The sequence below is a fragment of the Hyalella azteca genome, unplaced genomic scaffold (genome assembly GCF_000764305.2).
Source record: "Hyalella azteca isolate HAZT.00-mixed unplaced genomic scaffold, Hazt_2.0.2 contig9865, whole genome shotgun sequence".
NCBI lineage: Eukaryota > Metazoa > Arthropoda > Malacostraca > Amphipoda > Hyalellidae > Hyalella > Hyalella azteca.
In genome coordinates, this window is record NW_025939923.1 from 22461 (window position 1) to 38679 (window position 16219).

At 36.3% G+C, this 16219-nt stretch overlaps 1 protein-coding gene and 1 non-coding gene across 2 annotated transcripts in view; one reads left to right on the forward strand and one right to left on the reverse strand.

Moving 5' to 3' along the window:
* The window catches only part of LOC125178453, a 38657-nt gene that overhangs the window by 8850 nt on the left and 13588 nt on the right, over nt 1-16219 (forward strand). Inside the window, exons 2-3 of the mRNA XM_047882194.1 lie at nt 6045-6128; nt 6428-6671. Coding sequence (XP_047738150.1) covers nt 6045-6128; nt 6428-6671 — 328 coding nt within the window. The remainder of the gene's footprint in view (nt 1-6044; nt 6129-6427; nt 6672-16219) is intronic.
* On the reverse strand, nt 8546-8632 carry Trnastop-uca. The gene has a single exon. It is a non-coding gene; the product is annotated as a tRNA-Sec (tRNA).

The following is a 16219-nucleotide window of genomic DNA, read 5'->3' on the forward strand; positions in this document are numbered from 1 at the left end:
TTCTTTCAAGTTAGGTCGTGGGTCATCTCCAGCTACAGGCCTTCCCGCCGGTCTACAAAAACTGGCCGCATCTTCCCATGTAACCTTTAGAGTTGGCGCATCAGTTGGTCCTGTCGAGCACCCTCCCTACATCAGCCAAGTGCCCTTGCTATTTCATTTGCATTGATGCATGACGATTCCTTTATTGTGGTGTACTTCATATACAATGTACTGCTTTCAAATTTAGGAATTTTTCCTTTTTGAAAGTTTAATTTTAGTGAGATATTTATTTATCTAGCGAGATATTATTTTGAATGTAATTACTATTTCCTTGTTTAATATTAATTAATTAAGTCTCGGCATTTCCTTGGTTTGCTATGTAGTTGAAACCACTTATTATAGTTTATTTCATGGACAAGTCGTGCTGTCTTCTGCTATTACATGCGAGTGTACAAGGGCTCGAATTTTGTTCGTCGTTCTCTCGAAATGTTCGTATTACAAACATTGAGTTTCTCGCTGGAAATATACGAAGCTTTTTTGCCAGCGTGGACTTGAAGCGAAACAACTCATGCGACGCATTCTTATCCAGCCGTATAGAATTGTTGAGCGTTGACATGCTGACCCATCGTGGTGGTGGAGAGGCCCGAGCAAGATATGCCCCTTATTCTTTATTATTCTCATTCATCCATTTTCTTGTAAATTTTAGAGCAGAATCTGAATAAGTTCTGAGTATTGGCATTCGTTGCAGTAAAAAATTTTTTCCGTAATATTGTTTGAATATTTCTTGCATTGAAACGAAGGCAATTTTTTTGTGATGTATCTCTTACGAAGATATCTTCAACAACGTAATAAAGTACTGTGTATTAAAGCTGATTGCTTTTGAATTTAAATTCTTTACTTCGTTGTTCGAATATTCTTATATTCCATTTTTACGTCGAAAATTTCATTTTAATATCATCATGGTACATTATTCCAAAGCGAAAACTTTTTCGAATTTTTACCTTCCTGGATCTTCACCTTTTTGTTAAATCAAGATTTTTGTTTTGCGGTCACAGGTGAAGAGTTCATATGCGAGAAATGATCCCTCTTTTAGCCTTTTTTATTTTTTGTTTGCTGATAAATGTATTATGTTGTGATACATGGTTGAATTCGCCCTCTTCTTTTGCGAAACGTCTTTTTTTTTTGCTTCTTTTGCATCAGAAAAAAATGAGACCATTATTTTTAAAAATTATTTAACTAGTGGAAGCTTGAATTCAGTTTCAAAATAAACGATTCGAATTATATAATATAATGAGATCATTCAAATGTTTGTTATGTCAGTTAAATGGCTTGCAACTGAATAAAAAAATTTACTAGAATTCGCTTATCAATTTAAATGCCTATCAGCAAATTTTAAACTCAATTTCCGAAAGATGTTTCACGTTTGTTGGCCAACGCAATTGATGTCACCCATTGTGAGGGCAGTGGGGTGGGAGGGGCAGATGCATCTTAATTATTGTGAGTCGTCCGTGACCTTTTGTGGGTTTTCTCCTGATCTTAACTGTCGCTTTCTACTGCGGTAGTGGCATCATCCATCCCTGCAACATTCAGAAAAATTGTTAGACTTTGTCCCAGTAAGTATGCACTTATTTCATTCTTGCCCTTGCGTGGGCCATCCTGATTCAGTTTTACCCGGAAAAAGGACGTATCAGTGCTACATGCAGAAAGTGTGTCACTATGTATTTGGCAATATATAACCCATTCATTTTCTGGGTGAACAATATCGCGTTAAAGGGAAAATTTATCTATTCATACCATGTACTTAACGATCCACAGGTTAACCATCCACGTAGATGAAATAATTCTCAAAGCGTTAGAATATTCCAAAACTTATCCTTCTGCAAACCATCATTAATTGAAATTGAGAAAATATAAGAGAAATGATTAACAAAAATTTGTTTTATTACTATGAGCCTGTCCTTGTTATGCCGATATCGAATGACATTTTTTCTGTTAGCGCTCAGAACTCGTAAGAATAAAAGCGATCACGATTTTCAAGAGAACTCGATGGCTATCACGGGCATGTCGACAATAGTGCGCGCAAAATGTATTTAACTTAACTACATAAAATTTCTGTCATTTACCGCAACTTACGAGATTTCAGATTTGAAATAATTAGGTCTTTTATTGCAAAATCATGTGTGTATGTACAGAATGGCTACTTTATTTCGATTTTATGAAGCCATTATTTGGGCTCAAGCGCTACTTGATTTCGATTTTATGAAGCTATTATTTGGGCTCTATCAAGTCCTGATTACCTTCAAGACATTAGCAATGACGCTTTCTCCCAGAGTTCGGTGAAGCGTAGCATATGCATTCAGAAGAAATTCTAGCTCACAGCTCGCCAGGAATTGTACGCGGTTATGGAAGGTCATCTCGTGCGACACAATCAGCGTGGTTTTCTCTCGCGCAAATGTAGGTTGATGTCTCCATGTTATGATGCGCGCTCCCGTTACGATTATTGCACGACACGCGTCTTGTCTTATCCGTGTCGTACGTCCTGGGTGCATTCATGAAGTTACGTTTCATGCATGCTTTTGTCGTATGTGCTCATGGATTAATGTCGCAGAAAGCGTAGTCGCCTGTAATATTTCTTATTAACATCACTATTTAAGAAAACATTTTTATCACTTACTGCATTCTAAAAATGCACGACTCTCAATATTTTTGCAATTTCTCAGTTTATTACTAAATGATATTGAGTTTCTCGTATTCCAATCAAATTATTGTCTTATGATTTTCGGGTCTCGATAGTTCTGAATTAATTGTTACTACATTTATCAATTCAAGCGCAGCGAGACACTAAAGTAAACTTTATGTGCACATCACTCATTGCAATAATGATATAAAGATCGACAAACTGTAAATCATCAGGTTTTCCTTAACATATGAATAACTAAGATTACATTATATTCCGTCTTCTGCTCATAATTAATCGAACACCTTCCCTTAAAAAAACATATGTTTCTCTATCTGATACAGGTGGTAATTTCGCATCAGTGTTCAGGCGCTGAACGCCCAGTAAAGAAACTTTATTTATAATAAAACTTTCAAGGTTGCAAACCATGGTGATCAATCCAAATTCTTGCTCGATTAAACAATTTCTGGATTTTATTTCAGTTAAGAACAATGCAACTATTTTTTAGCATCAATTCTCTCTGAACCTTCAGCTAATTTTAGTTTCATGCATTAATGGGTCCTCTGCATATTTATATTTTTCTTTCTCATACTTTTTAAGTATTCTAGCATTGTTGTAGAGCGAGGGATTCATTAATTTTTGTTTTATTTTTTGCTTCTACTATCATCTTGATAATCTCGCAATTTTGCTGGTTTCTTTTGGATAAATCCTAATATCTTTGCATCCAAAACCTCTAGTAGAATTTTGACGACTTCCTTTGGATGTAATTCAATTAAATGCTTCGCGTTAGTGATCCCTCTGCATTCCACGGGCTCACGTTGGCATTCTCGAGTCACACCCTCGCTTAATCGCTGTTGTCCTCTACCCTCGCACGGCCTTGAACCGTGAAGACGAGTCGTGACCTTCGCTGCAGCGTCAGACATTATATTTTCTGTACTTTATTTCATTTAGAGTGGGACATTATATGTCCCACTCTAAATGCTGTTTTAGTATCTTGACGTATTCATAAATATATAACTATATTATTTAAGAAGAAATATAATGTTAATATAAATTTCCCGTAATGTACCAAGTTCTTTGTGCTTGAAATAACGAATTACTTTTTCGAAGCCTAGCATTTCCGAAAAATTTTCGGGATTTTTGTATTAGCTTCAATGTAATTCACTTATTTCTCATTAGTTGCAGCTTTCTAACTGTCGACTTATATTCTTCATATATTTTTCTAAGCTATTGTAGCCCATGGATTGGAAATATATATCTTGCACAACCATCTTAAGATGTGTGCTGAATCCAAATTACATAAAATACATCTAAAATATTCAAGGTTCATCCAACATTCATCTGTTCTTCTTCGCCGAACCTGGTTCGCTTCAATAGGAAATTATTCTACCGCATAGAACAAAATGAGTAGCTTCTAAGTACCTCAAATGGCCATGATTGAAGACTGCTTGCTGTGCCCCGGCAGTCCTGGCAGTCTCAGTCACGATGGTATTTTTACCGCCGATGTCATGTCACCGCGCTCAAAAAATTCGCCGGCTCCGCTCGCCGCTTCCGCGTTCTGATAAAGTCAAAGAAATATCCGATGGCGGTGCTTCAACTGAATGTTTCAGAGAGATGGTCACTCAATTCTCTTTTTTCTTTGATTTTAAGTGATATTTTTAAATCAGACTATTTTTGGTGTTTGAATTATGTTAACAGTCTTATTTTGCTTTCTGAATGGTAAAAATTTCTCAAGTAATTTTAGTATTACTGATTTTGCTGCAAGAAAGGATATTTCATACCGTTCCACGATCTCGTATGAAAGTAATATTCAGTCTTGTTCAATCTTTATCTCGCACATAACACGAGTTCAGTTGCTCGTCTGACTGTACTCCCGAGATGAGATATTTTCTCACACTGAGATGCTGTGGCAATGAAATAACGAAGGGATGGAGGGGGAACTCCTAACCCATGCCGGAACTGTGCCCGTCCCCTGATTGTGAGCTCAGCATTATGTGTGACGCCATCAGGATTACACAAGCAAGAATGCAGTCAAGAATAAAATTAATTATCTTTCGTCTGTTATTAGCAACAAACAAAAATAATATATGCGTCTTTATATTCCATGAAAAATATAGGGAATGCTATTTTGTCGAAAAACGTTTAACTGTCGGTCAGTTTAATTGTTTTCAAATTATTCGAACATATTTCATAAAACATATCTACAGAGTTAGCGCCCCGCGCATTATCGGACCTATATCATCAAAAGTCGACTTTTAACCTCAACTGTTTTCTAGCTCACAGTTATTCTCTAGCACTAGCCATTACTATCCAACTGATCAATCTCATGTCGAACTTCTAATTGAAAAAATCATCCCAGGTATTTAAAATTTTTGTTGCATAAATGCACGTAAATTCAACCAAGCACCGCAAACGTAAGAAAATGTGAATTTCGCAGAGATTAATTTTAGTAAAACAACTAAATTTATGTTCGATTGCATTTTTAGTTTGATATAGCAAATTATGTGTATCCCAATTAAACAACCGGATTTCATTCATGCAAAATAATATACTTTCCGTTTTCTGTGCCCTGGAATCGAGCTTCACGTCAAGCGACCACTTTATTATGGAACGCTCATGTCCATGAGATTCTCCGACTCCCCCATGATCTTTCATAGTACCGTTCAATAGCGTCCGTGACCACTGAATATTTCTTTGCAATCGCAATCCGGTTTTCAAGAAGCTTCATGGTCTGCAGCAGCAGCTGTTAATGCTTCATTCGTCGTCTGTTAAGAGAACAGGTCGCAGGCTTTACGTCTGCTCTGTTGATGACGCCATTCATCTTCATTTGCCGCTGCATACCTGCTCTTTTAATCTCTAATGTAAACCGCAAGTGCTGTGTCGGACATCACTTTGATCATCTTAGTTATGAATATCAAGCAGAATTGAGCTTCAATGCAATGCGACTAATTTTTCCTACGAAAATAATTATGCGTGCAGCTGGGCACATTTTTTAATGTACCACACATCCAATTATATACTTGAAAATTTAAAAACTTTATTTTTAGTTATTTCTGTTGAGGTATCTTTCGATGTTGATGTTTTTGTCTATGATTTTACAATAATTCCAGAAATTGTATTCTCCAATTATAATTTCTAATTACGAATAGCATGGAGGCAAAATTCTAATTCCCTCGTTTTCGACCCTTAATCCGCATCTTCTTGACGCCAAGACGGGCCATCTAATGTCAGCAAGCCATCATCTTGTACTGTTTTACCCTGACCTTTTCCCGACACGTCAAGCATCGAAGGAACAATTAGTAATTTCTGATGATGGAACAACAATTAATAATTTCTAATGCTGGAACAACAATCGATAATTTCTAATGGAACAATTTTGTCTCCACAGATGCAAGACTCGCTATTTTACGACACTCCACGGGTTCGTTTGGATGGCGGCGCCCGAGCGTTCCGCCGTCACTGTGGCTACGACGCGCCGATCATAATTCGTGAAATTTTATTCACCAATTATTAATTCTAATTACGAATGGCATGGAGGCAAAATTCTAATTCCCTCGTTTTCGACTCTTAATCCGCATCTTCTTGACGCCGGACGGGCCATCTAATGTCAGCAAGCCATCATCTTGTACTGTTTTACCCTGACCTTTTCCCGACACGTCAAGCATCGATGGAACAATTAGTAATTTCTGACGATGGAACAACAATTAATAATTTCTAATGATGGAACAACAATTAATAATTTCTGATGGAACAATAATTCTGTCTCCGCAGATGCAAGACTCGCTATTTTACGACACTCCACGGGTACGTTTGGATGGCGGCGCCCGCGCGTTCCGCCGTCATTGTGGCTACGACGCACCGCACCAGCCACCTACCCTCCTGGAGGAGGTTAGTGAGTGCGGAGAGGATCTGGAGGACCCATACTCCGCGCCCTACGACGGTGATGGCGACAACATGAGCTTTGCTGAGACACGCTCGCTCAGAGAGGACTACTGCTTCCCGCACAGCTGGCAAGGTGGGTAGTAGTTTATGGAGGTTTGTCTACAACATTGTATTTATACTCCTCATTTGGAACATTTTAGATTATCATTTAGTATTGTTTCTTCAATTTTGTACATTATAATTTAGAATTGTTTTTTTAACTTTGAAGATTAAGAATTAATAAAATGACCACACCTACAAACATGACACTCAAGAGAACAAGATTCCAATTGTGTCGTGCAGTTCCTAGATTTCGATGTTCTCTATCTGGCTAAACCCTCTCAGTTGAAAGTAAATGTTTTGATTATTTTGCAGTTTCCCAGGCCTTTCAATTAAGACCTTTGCAGGCCTTTGCATTCTAAAAAGCTCACACCTTCCTTTACACATCGTTCGTTTATGCTGTTGCCATCGGTTATCCAAAGTTTTTTGTTAGATTCATTTTTTCATTGAAATAAATGAGTAAAAAACAAAACAAAGACTACAACTTAAGACACAGTAATAAGCTGCATTGTGAATGACTTCCCTCACTCTAGGTAGTTAGTCGTGAAATTATGCAAGATATTTTCCCACGACATGTTTCGGTTCATTTGGGCGTCAGCGTTCCATGTTTATGATACAGATTCTTTATCAGACCGTTTGAGTTTGGTGTGCACAACGGGCCTTGTAATACTTTTCTGTTGAGCTCTAGGATATTCCGCTCAAATGAAAAATACTTTGTGAAGTTTTAGAGATTAATATAATTAATTTTACAGAATTTAGCCTCCACTAACTCGGTGCTGCTTTCTTTCGATGTCTGGAATATGTATTTATTTATTTTGTCACAAAAATTGGTCGAGTTGAAGCTATTCATTTATTATCAACGCTTTTGCTTCTCCTATGCATATGAAAAGATACCTCAACTCTGGCCACAGTAGCTGATAGGTTCAAGAAGCTGCTACAATTTGTGCGTCAATGGTGCAGAGTGAATATAAGAGGATGGCTTTATTTATAAAGTGGGCAAAAAAAGACATTGCGTCTGGACATTATCAAAAGATTTAAATATTTATATTTCATTGTGGTTGTATGTATACTTTGAGTGTGAGGGATATTATTGGAATTTTTATTTGTCTCTAAGGAAATATTTTGTGGGATTCTGAATTCTACACAAAGTAAGACCCAAATTAAGAAACCATATTGTACATTTTATTTATATGATTTGGGGGAAAATATTGGTTGGAAAAACTGTAAATCTGAGCATGAAAAAACTATTTATGAAGTAATAAACAAAATTGCCCAATCATTTTGATGTTTTTCAGGTTTAGAACACAAAGAATGAAATAGAAATCAGCGTCATACGATAAGTATAATTAATAAGCCTTGAATTTAACTTGTGCAGCCGTGAAGGGGAAATCCAAATATTGAATGATTGTAGAGAATATAATCTCGTAGGTTTTGAATGCGACTAAAATGCATTGACAAGCAGATTAAAAATATATAATACTGGTCCCAATTCTTTGCATTAATTGTTGAGCAGTCACACAACGGCCATTTAGAACAGTTAGCCTGCTATTGTAGTTTTCTGACAGTGACGAAACGCATCGTCGCAGAAAATTTATTGAGCTAACTAAACTAAACGTGAAAGTAAACCGTTCCAAGAATTTAGCGTGTTCACGCCTCGTGGAAACGGAGAACGAATTTAACCAAGAAATACTCATTCACAAGACTCGATTTATCCAGTCATGAAGTTTCTAATACTTATGAAAAAAGCAGACATATTTATACAGGATTCGAACACATGGCGCCACTATCATCCCGATAACAGTGTAAGTGTCAAAAACTAAAGTTAATTTTTACGTTATTTACGTCCATATCAGGTCTTCTAAAATTCATTTCTTGACACCATTATGCGGTAGCATTCATTGAGACGGCCGCCCAGTAGGTGGAGTCGAACCACTCTGACGCGAGTCAGCTACAGGTTTGAAGCCTGCACCCCGGACCCCCGAGGCTCAACTGGGCGGGAGTTTAAGGGATGAAAAGAAATTATCAGCTATATCCACTTGAATTTACTTTGTATATAAGTAATTATATCATTAGTTTGCTTCAATCGCGAGTTCATTAAGAATTTTAAAGCAAAGAAAACGCCAAGTAAATACATCAAATCTTCTTTAAAACGTTTCTCAGGCGAGCTCCATTATTTGTTTAATAAATATTAGAGAATTTGAATACAATCAGCAGTAAAAATCAAAACACACGAAGAATGTTCAATCTGTTGTGGGATAAGATCTGTTATTTTCCCATTGATATTCCAAATCAATTTTCTTTCTTATTCTCCGTTGTCGTTTTACCGTTACTTAGGTTTTAATATTTTCGTGTGTTAGATTTAAACAGCTTTTTGAATGTTTAGTGTAACTGTATATTTAGTGATTAAACTGTTAAAATCTTGAATATTGAATAAGTGTTGGTCTATAACGCACTATAAAGACTCAGAAAAGCGTATTGACAATTATGATTGTAATGAAGCTGATTTTGTGCACACGGCACCCCGTTTATTTAATTTATACGATTCTTAGTTCATTTTCCTGACCATTGTGCCTCTGATTCAATATAAAATTGTGTATTTAAGGGAACATTTCCATTCGACCCTCTTTAACTTCAAAGACTCACGAAAAATATTAATTGACTTATTTACACTAATAAATAATCATTAATGCATTATTACGCTGGACATTAACTTCAATATTGCTATCAATTTACCCACTATACTGATCATTGTATCGGATGAGTGCGTATATAAATTTGTAGTTTTTAGTTGGAATAGATGGGTCTAATTGTATTATTGCTTTCTGTGCCTTTTTTGCTAGCTCAACATTATATTTAGAAATATTTTTCAATATTATATCACTGTTAGAAAAAGTAGCTCCTGCTATTTTTGCATCTAAAACAACTTGCTGATATTAAATGATATTTTACTCTAAAACTTGACCCAATTTGTTACATTTATGTGTTGATGCTCTGTAATTCGTTCAATTCATTTTCAGATTATAGTCCTGCGATGCGGAATAAAATTGTCACACATGAAAAGTTCATATTTTCTTTGATCATGCTTTCCATCAATTTTCTTCTTCTGTACGAAGGGAGACTATTGTTTCTTTTCTCAAAATTTTTATACCTGCATAAACAAATTAATATATTTTAAAATTGATTACCGAGAACTCCACATTAATCACTGAGAAAATTTCTTCATAAATTACTGAATGTGTTCCACCCTCTTATGTGTTCCAATTTTTTTCTTTCTCAGTTTTTCTGATCCGAATTAAGTATTTGCTCCTGTTCTTTGCGTTATCTAAATTTCATGTTTGTTTTCACTTTTTTCGTCATATTTGATGATTTGTTGATATATAAAAGAATCACATTTTATGTTCATCTATGAATTCAACCCTTTAACCTGATACTAATTTTCTGCTCTTGATTTATTCATATTTTTTATGTACAAACTTTTCTTCGTTACAGGTAAGGCGCGCTAACTGCTGAAAACCATAATACTTCGGTGAGTATCTTCAATGTACAAATTTCAATTGAGTTGAATTGTATGGTTGGCTTTTGAACTGTACTATGCGCTTTAGCTTTCACAGTAATTTTAAATTTTGTTGCTCAATTAATTCATAAATCATACAAGGGTTTTTAACTAAAAATGAAGCAATGATTTTTTTAAAGATTACAATGAGTACAAAGGTATACTATAAGTGACAGGTTTCTGGTGGAAACACACAATAAGTCTAATTCTTTTGTCTATCTCTAGATCGTTGTCACTTTTATAATAAACAGCGACTCTATTTTTCTAGTTTTCTTAGAGTACGTTGCACTGAAATTTTCTTTTCCTCTCTGTTACCCTTTTCCAAATTGAAATCCAAGTTCTAGTTATGCAGTTTAGTCAACTAAAGGACTAACATACTTAATGTTATTTAAATTAAAATATATTCTCGGTAATTATCCTTTCATGGGGCGTCGTACCTAGCGTTCATGCATCTGTTTCTGCTTATATGTTTAATGTTATTCTACCATCAATAGAAATAGTCTATCGATACTATCAATAGCCCTACAACACTGATGTTCTGTAAATATAAAGGTCATTCACTGAACTCAACCAAGCGCCTCGATAATTTATGAGGTGGTTAAAAAACCTTTTGTCTAAAATTTTTTCGTACATGGCAAAGTGATTGAAGAAAAATGGTTTAGTAAAAGTTCGACTTTTATGATCAAAGCGACTGCGCTAATCTTGTGCAGTAAACGTAAGGATCACAAAATAATCTGTCTCTCCATACATGATTCTCAAACATGCTGGCTATTTCTTATCCATGTGCTATGAAAGTTTCATTGTGCAAATGGAATCGAACTTGATACTCCCTGTATTATGTTTATATCCGAACCTTTAATGTGCGTTCNATAATGGCCTCCTGTAGGGATGTGCAAAGATTGAAGTCATCGTTCGTGTTTTTCTGAATCAGTTCCATGATGAGTGCATAGAAAACAAGCTTCTTTTTAATTGATTCCAACACTGCGTATTCACTGGGCGTCGCGAACCTGCATTGGAGCGTGGCATTCTTCTCTTAGCCGACTTGTTTCCCAACAGAAAATGCCAAGTATTTCAATATACATGTCATTGATAGGAATAATTTGAGTAGCATCTGACATTAAAGGCCTTGAATCTTCTGGTTTTCTTATTCAATATTAAAATTTAATTGGTCTCATTAATTCCATAACATGTAATAAACGAGATAATTTTCCAGTTGTTGTCACAAGATGTTTCGTAATACATCATAATTTATATGCAAGCTGAGGGCCTTGATGTTCTTCGCTGTAACTGTCCAGTGTGCAATGATGCAGGATTTCCGTTCTCGCGGTTAAAGCAACATTTGTAATGAAAATTTTATGACATCGGTTCCACACTGCGAGGTGATTTATCAAGATAAGATTATGACATCAATTTGGATATTCATTAAGTAAATCATCGCTTCTATGGTACAAGGCTGAAAATGTGATCTTAAACCAAATAGATTTCTGTATAGCTTGTCAAAATACACGTGAATAAACAGCCAGTCTCTATCGTCAGCAGTTCCACTAAAAACAAAGTTCGTTTCATGGCGTCAATCGTACCATCATTTTTCGTCATTTTCTCAGTGACGAAGTGAAAGTGAAAAAATATTGTTGCGCATTCTTCAGTGAAAAATTTAATGCGCAACAATATTTTCTTTACATTATTCCTGAATGACGCTGGGTTTATACATCCTGCTGCAAGGCTGCCTCATCGTGCCATGCCTCAGATGCCTGTTCTGTGAAGCGTTGCAAGCCAGCAGGCTTTTTGCTGCTCACGAATGCGCGCTGCACTGCATGCTTGATGATTCCACACCGCTCCATGCTAACTATTTCAACTGTTGTTTGAATGAAGTTTGATAAAAATTTCGTTTCTGAAATTCGATTTGTTAGTGATCATAAAAATGTATCGGTCGTGTCATGTAGGTGTTCTATTATGTTCCGGATTAAATTCTATTTATCTTCCTATCATTTTATAATATAAAAAATTTCCTACGCTACATTTCTGCTAGATGCTATCTTTTATTTCGTTGTTTATTGTAGTTATGATACGACTTATCTCATATTCTGTTTTCATGTTCATATCGCTTTAAAGATTATTTATCAATTATGGTAGCAAAGTTTTACGTTATCATTTACCTATAAATCGCCTGCCAAATTATAACATTTCTGATGTACGTGAAAAAAGGTTAATGCACCCTATCTAACCAGCGCATATGTGACTCAAATTATTACAAGAATTTAATTTAATTCCGTTGTACTGTGAGAATCATTATAATTTGTACTTACTTTATCAGATAGTATTATCACGTTAATGTGTTTTTTGTTTACCCTGTTATTGAGATTATTAGCGCATTTTCTCATTTATGGAAAAAATGCACTATTGTGCTCGCCATGTCCGTCCGTCCGTCCGTCTGTCTGTCTGTCCGTCTGTCCGTCTGTCCGTCTGACCGTCCGTCTGTCCGTGACTTCAAGTTTTCGTCGACGAGAAAATGCGCTTTCTGTCACTCACTGCAGTGAGTACTGAGTTATATATTTTTTACTATGTGTCGTAGATTTATATGTCCGGGACCAAGCCCTGCCGACCGAGCGGAGCTGAGAATAACCCAGCAAGGGTCGACCGTGTCAAGGTCGCCGGGCATATGCATGAAAAAGTTTTCAATACAATAAACTCGTTCTCAATAAATAATTGTGTCATCATTCTTACTGCTTTAGCATCGTTTATTTTTTTAGCTGCATCATTTATTCTATCATGTATGATCTTCCCGTTAGTTATTATATGAATCGCTAAACTAGCCCGCAATTCATCCATAATTAACTATAGTTTTTTAATTTAAATCAATGTGTATTTAGTAACCTATGATTGATGAATACCGTGGTTATAGTCTGCCGTTTTTGGTTATTAGCGCAATCTTGATGATCGATTCACGACTTGGATTAGTAGCGGCGTTCATTTAAATAACAGATTTTGAGTAAATCTGGAGAAGAATTTCAGATAAATTCAGGTAAATTTGCTTATAATAAAAAATAGGAACAAATTTTTGTTTTATGGTCTGGCTACGGAATTGTCACCGGATGCAAGGCTTTGCTTCTAGACATAGTTAAAGCTGGTATTAACAATGGAAGGTGCACCACACAACCGTATTAATCTTGGAATAAGGTTTAGTAAGCAAACGAGTAGGGGAACTTTAGAATCACACAATAGTGATTATCTTTCAGTCGCATAAATAAAGCCTATATTAAGTTGTAATATCGTACAATGGAAGATGCACCACCCAACCGTATTAATCTTTGAAAAGGTTTAGGCAAAGGTTTAGTAGGCAAACGAGTAGAGGAACTTTAGAATCACACAATAGTGATTATCTCTCAGTCGCATAAATACAGCCTATATTAAGTTGTAATATCGTGCGTGGATCATACTATTATCGAACGTGCCTCAGAGGACCATTTTCCGGGCATCGTAAAACATAAAATTCTTCCGTTTGCATGAAGCTCGTCTGTCTGTATGAAACACCGCCTCCAGTCTGCATGAAACTTGTCTGTCTTCATGAAACCAGTCTGCATGAAGTCAGACTGTCTGCATGAAACTCGTCTGTCTGTATGAAACTCTGCCTCCAGTCAGCATGAAACTTGTCTGTCTTCATGAAACAAGTCTGCATGAAGTCAGACTGTCTGCATTAAACTCGTCTGTCTGTAAGAAACTTAGCCTCCAGTCTGCATGAAACTCGTCAGTCTTCATGAAACCGCAGTCTGCATGAAGCCAGACTGGTTGCATGAAACTCGTCTGTCTGGAAGAAACTCTGCCTCCTGCCCGCATGAAACTTGTCTGTCTTCATGAAACCAGTCTGCATGAAGCCAGACTGTCTGCATGAAACTCGTCTGTCTGTATGAAACTCTGCCGCATGTCTATACGAACTTGTCTGTCTTCATGAAACCATGTCTGCATGAAGCCAGACTGTCTGCATGAAACTCGTCTGTCTGTATGAAACTCTGCCTCCTGTCTGCATGAAGCCAGACTGCCTGCATGAAGTTTGCTTGCTTGCATGATACTCGCCTGGCTGTCTTTACCGTCTGCTGATTAGTTTGCCTGCAGCCTGATAAGAACTGATAACCTGCCAATATAGTCAGCGCCCCTCTGACCTTAGGGGATGAAGATTACCTCGTATATCTTCCCTCAGCAGGGGGCTTGCCCTTTACACTAACGCCACATTCTCCTATATTCGAATTTCTTCTGCATTCTCTTTTAGTTGCTAGGCCGATATTATAAATATATAAAAATATTCGAATCATTTGTAGGCCGATATTATAAATGTATAAAATTATGCGTGATTTATGTAATATTCGAATATATTAATTTTATGACTGTAAATAATTTTTATGATAGTTATTCAGTGAGATAGTCGTTGCAATTTGTATACCGGTACTCGTTGGTAAAATAAAACCTGCTTGCAGGAACTAATTATTTGACTTTGTTGATATTTTTAAAATATTTTTCTATCTGCTTCTAGTAATTTCAATTATACAACGAGTTCTAAGACCACACGACATTATAACACGCATTTGCTTGAATTTGATACTCATCCTAAACCATTTTGCTCATGTTTGATTAATGTGTATAAAATTTGATCACTCGTAGTCAATTGTATAGCGTTATCATTCCTCCACGTTATCATAAATAAGTGATTTTTTTGGCAATTTAACGAAATTCAGAATGATTCATCGGGAAATTGAATTGTTAGAATTTTTATTTAATCATGTAGCTGTTGAAAAGATGTGTTTACTTCGTGATTCAAGACTATACAATGTCACTGCTTGAATAAAAGATTTTCGAGTTTACGCTGACATAGTTTAATATTGTAAGGACAGGCTGCATGAATTCAGACAACCTCTGAATTTTTGTGTTGAACTGTACGGCGCCATGCATGCAGTATTTCCGCTACTGCTTGAATGTGCTTGCTAGCTTTGCTGCGTGCCCGTATCCACAATCCACATGCCTTGATCGTTTATTTTATGAAACTTTGCAAGTTTTAACGGTGATAGAATTGATTGAAACTTTAATTTACAAGTTTTAACGGTGATAGAATTGATGTCGTTACTCCTAACTCATTGTTTCGAATTCACTTTATTGGTCTTGGCTGCCTTGTACAATTAATTTAAAATTCTAAATTTTGATAGGTAAATTTTTCTGACTTCAAGGCCATAATATTACGAATGTAGGGGAAAATTGTATGGATTAGATGAGGCTCGATGAGGCGGAGAACAGTAGTAAGGCATTATAACAATGCTGGGAACTGGTACTGTTATTTTTCATGAATAGACGTTTCATTGAAATTTGAAGTTATGTGCAACTATAATCCTGATCGTAGAAATTAGTTGCCTAAATGTTATTCTTGGAAATAAGTTAATGGAATGTTGTATGAGATCATTCCCATTGAAATTATGTACAACTAATCGTTGGAACCATTACTGCTCTGATCGTAGAGAAGGTCATGTATATATGACCAGCTGAGAATTCAGAAGCTTCTCTGCCGGCTCCCAGCGCATCGAGTCTGCTCATTTTTTCCCCACATCTTGAACGAAGTTTGCTCCAGATATCGGCCGTCTCGTTCTCCTTCAACACCTCGGCCTCAGAAGGCCGTGTTTTTTTTTTGCTGCCGACTTCAGAGAAATTCTTTGTTCGCTGCAGTGAGAGTGATGCTGCTACTCAACTGCTAGTCGAAAAAATTCATGTCATCATGCAAACGAGTTTCTGAGTATTAAACTGATGAATGTCAAATAACGAGGCGATGTAGTTGAGAAATCGAGTTTTCTGCTTTTTTTCTATAATTCTATATCTGAATATATGCAGCCCGATGTTACTTTCTGGATCTGCTTCATCTGCTGAGTGAAATGTTAAACATGGAAAATAGATCCTCAAGTTGACGTTGGTTGCGCATTTAATTGACTCCAATATCTTAGAATTTATATTGACTGTAAAATAAAGCCTTGCAACTTTTGCTGGCTTTAAATTCT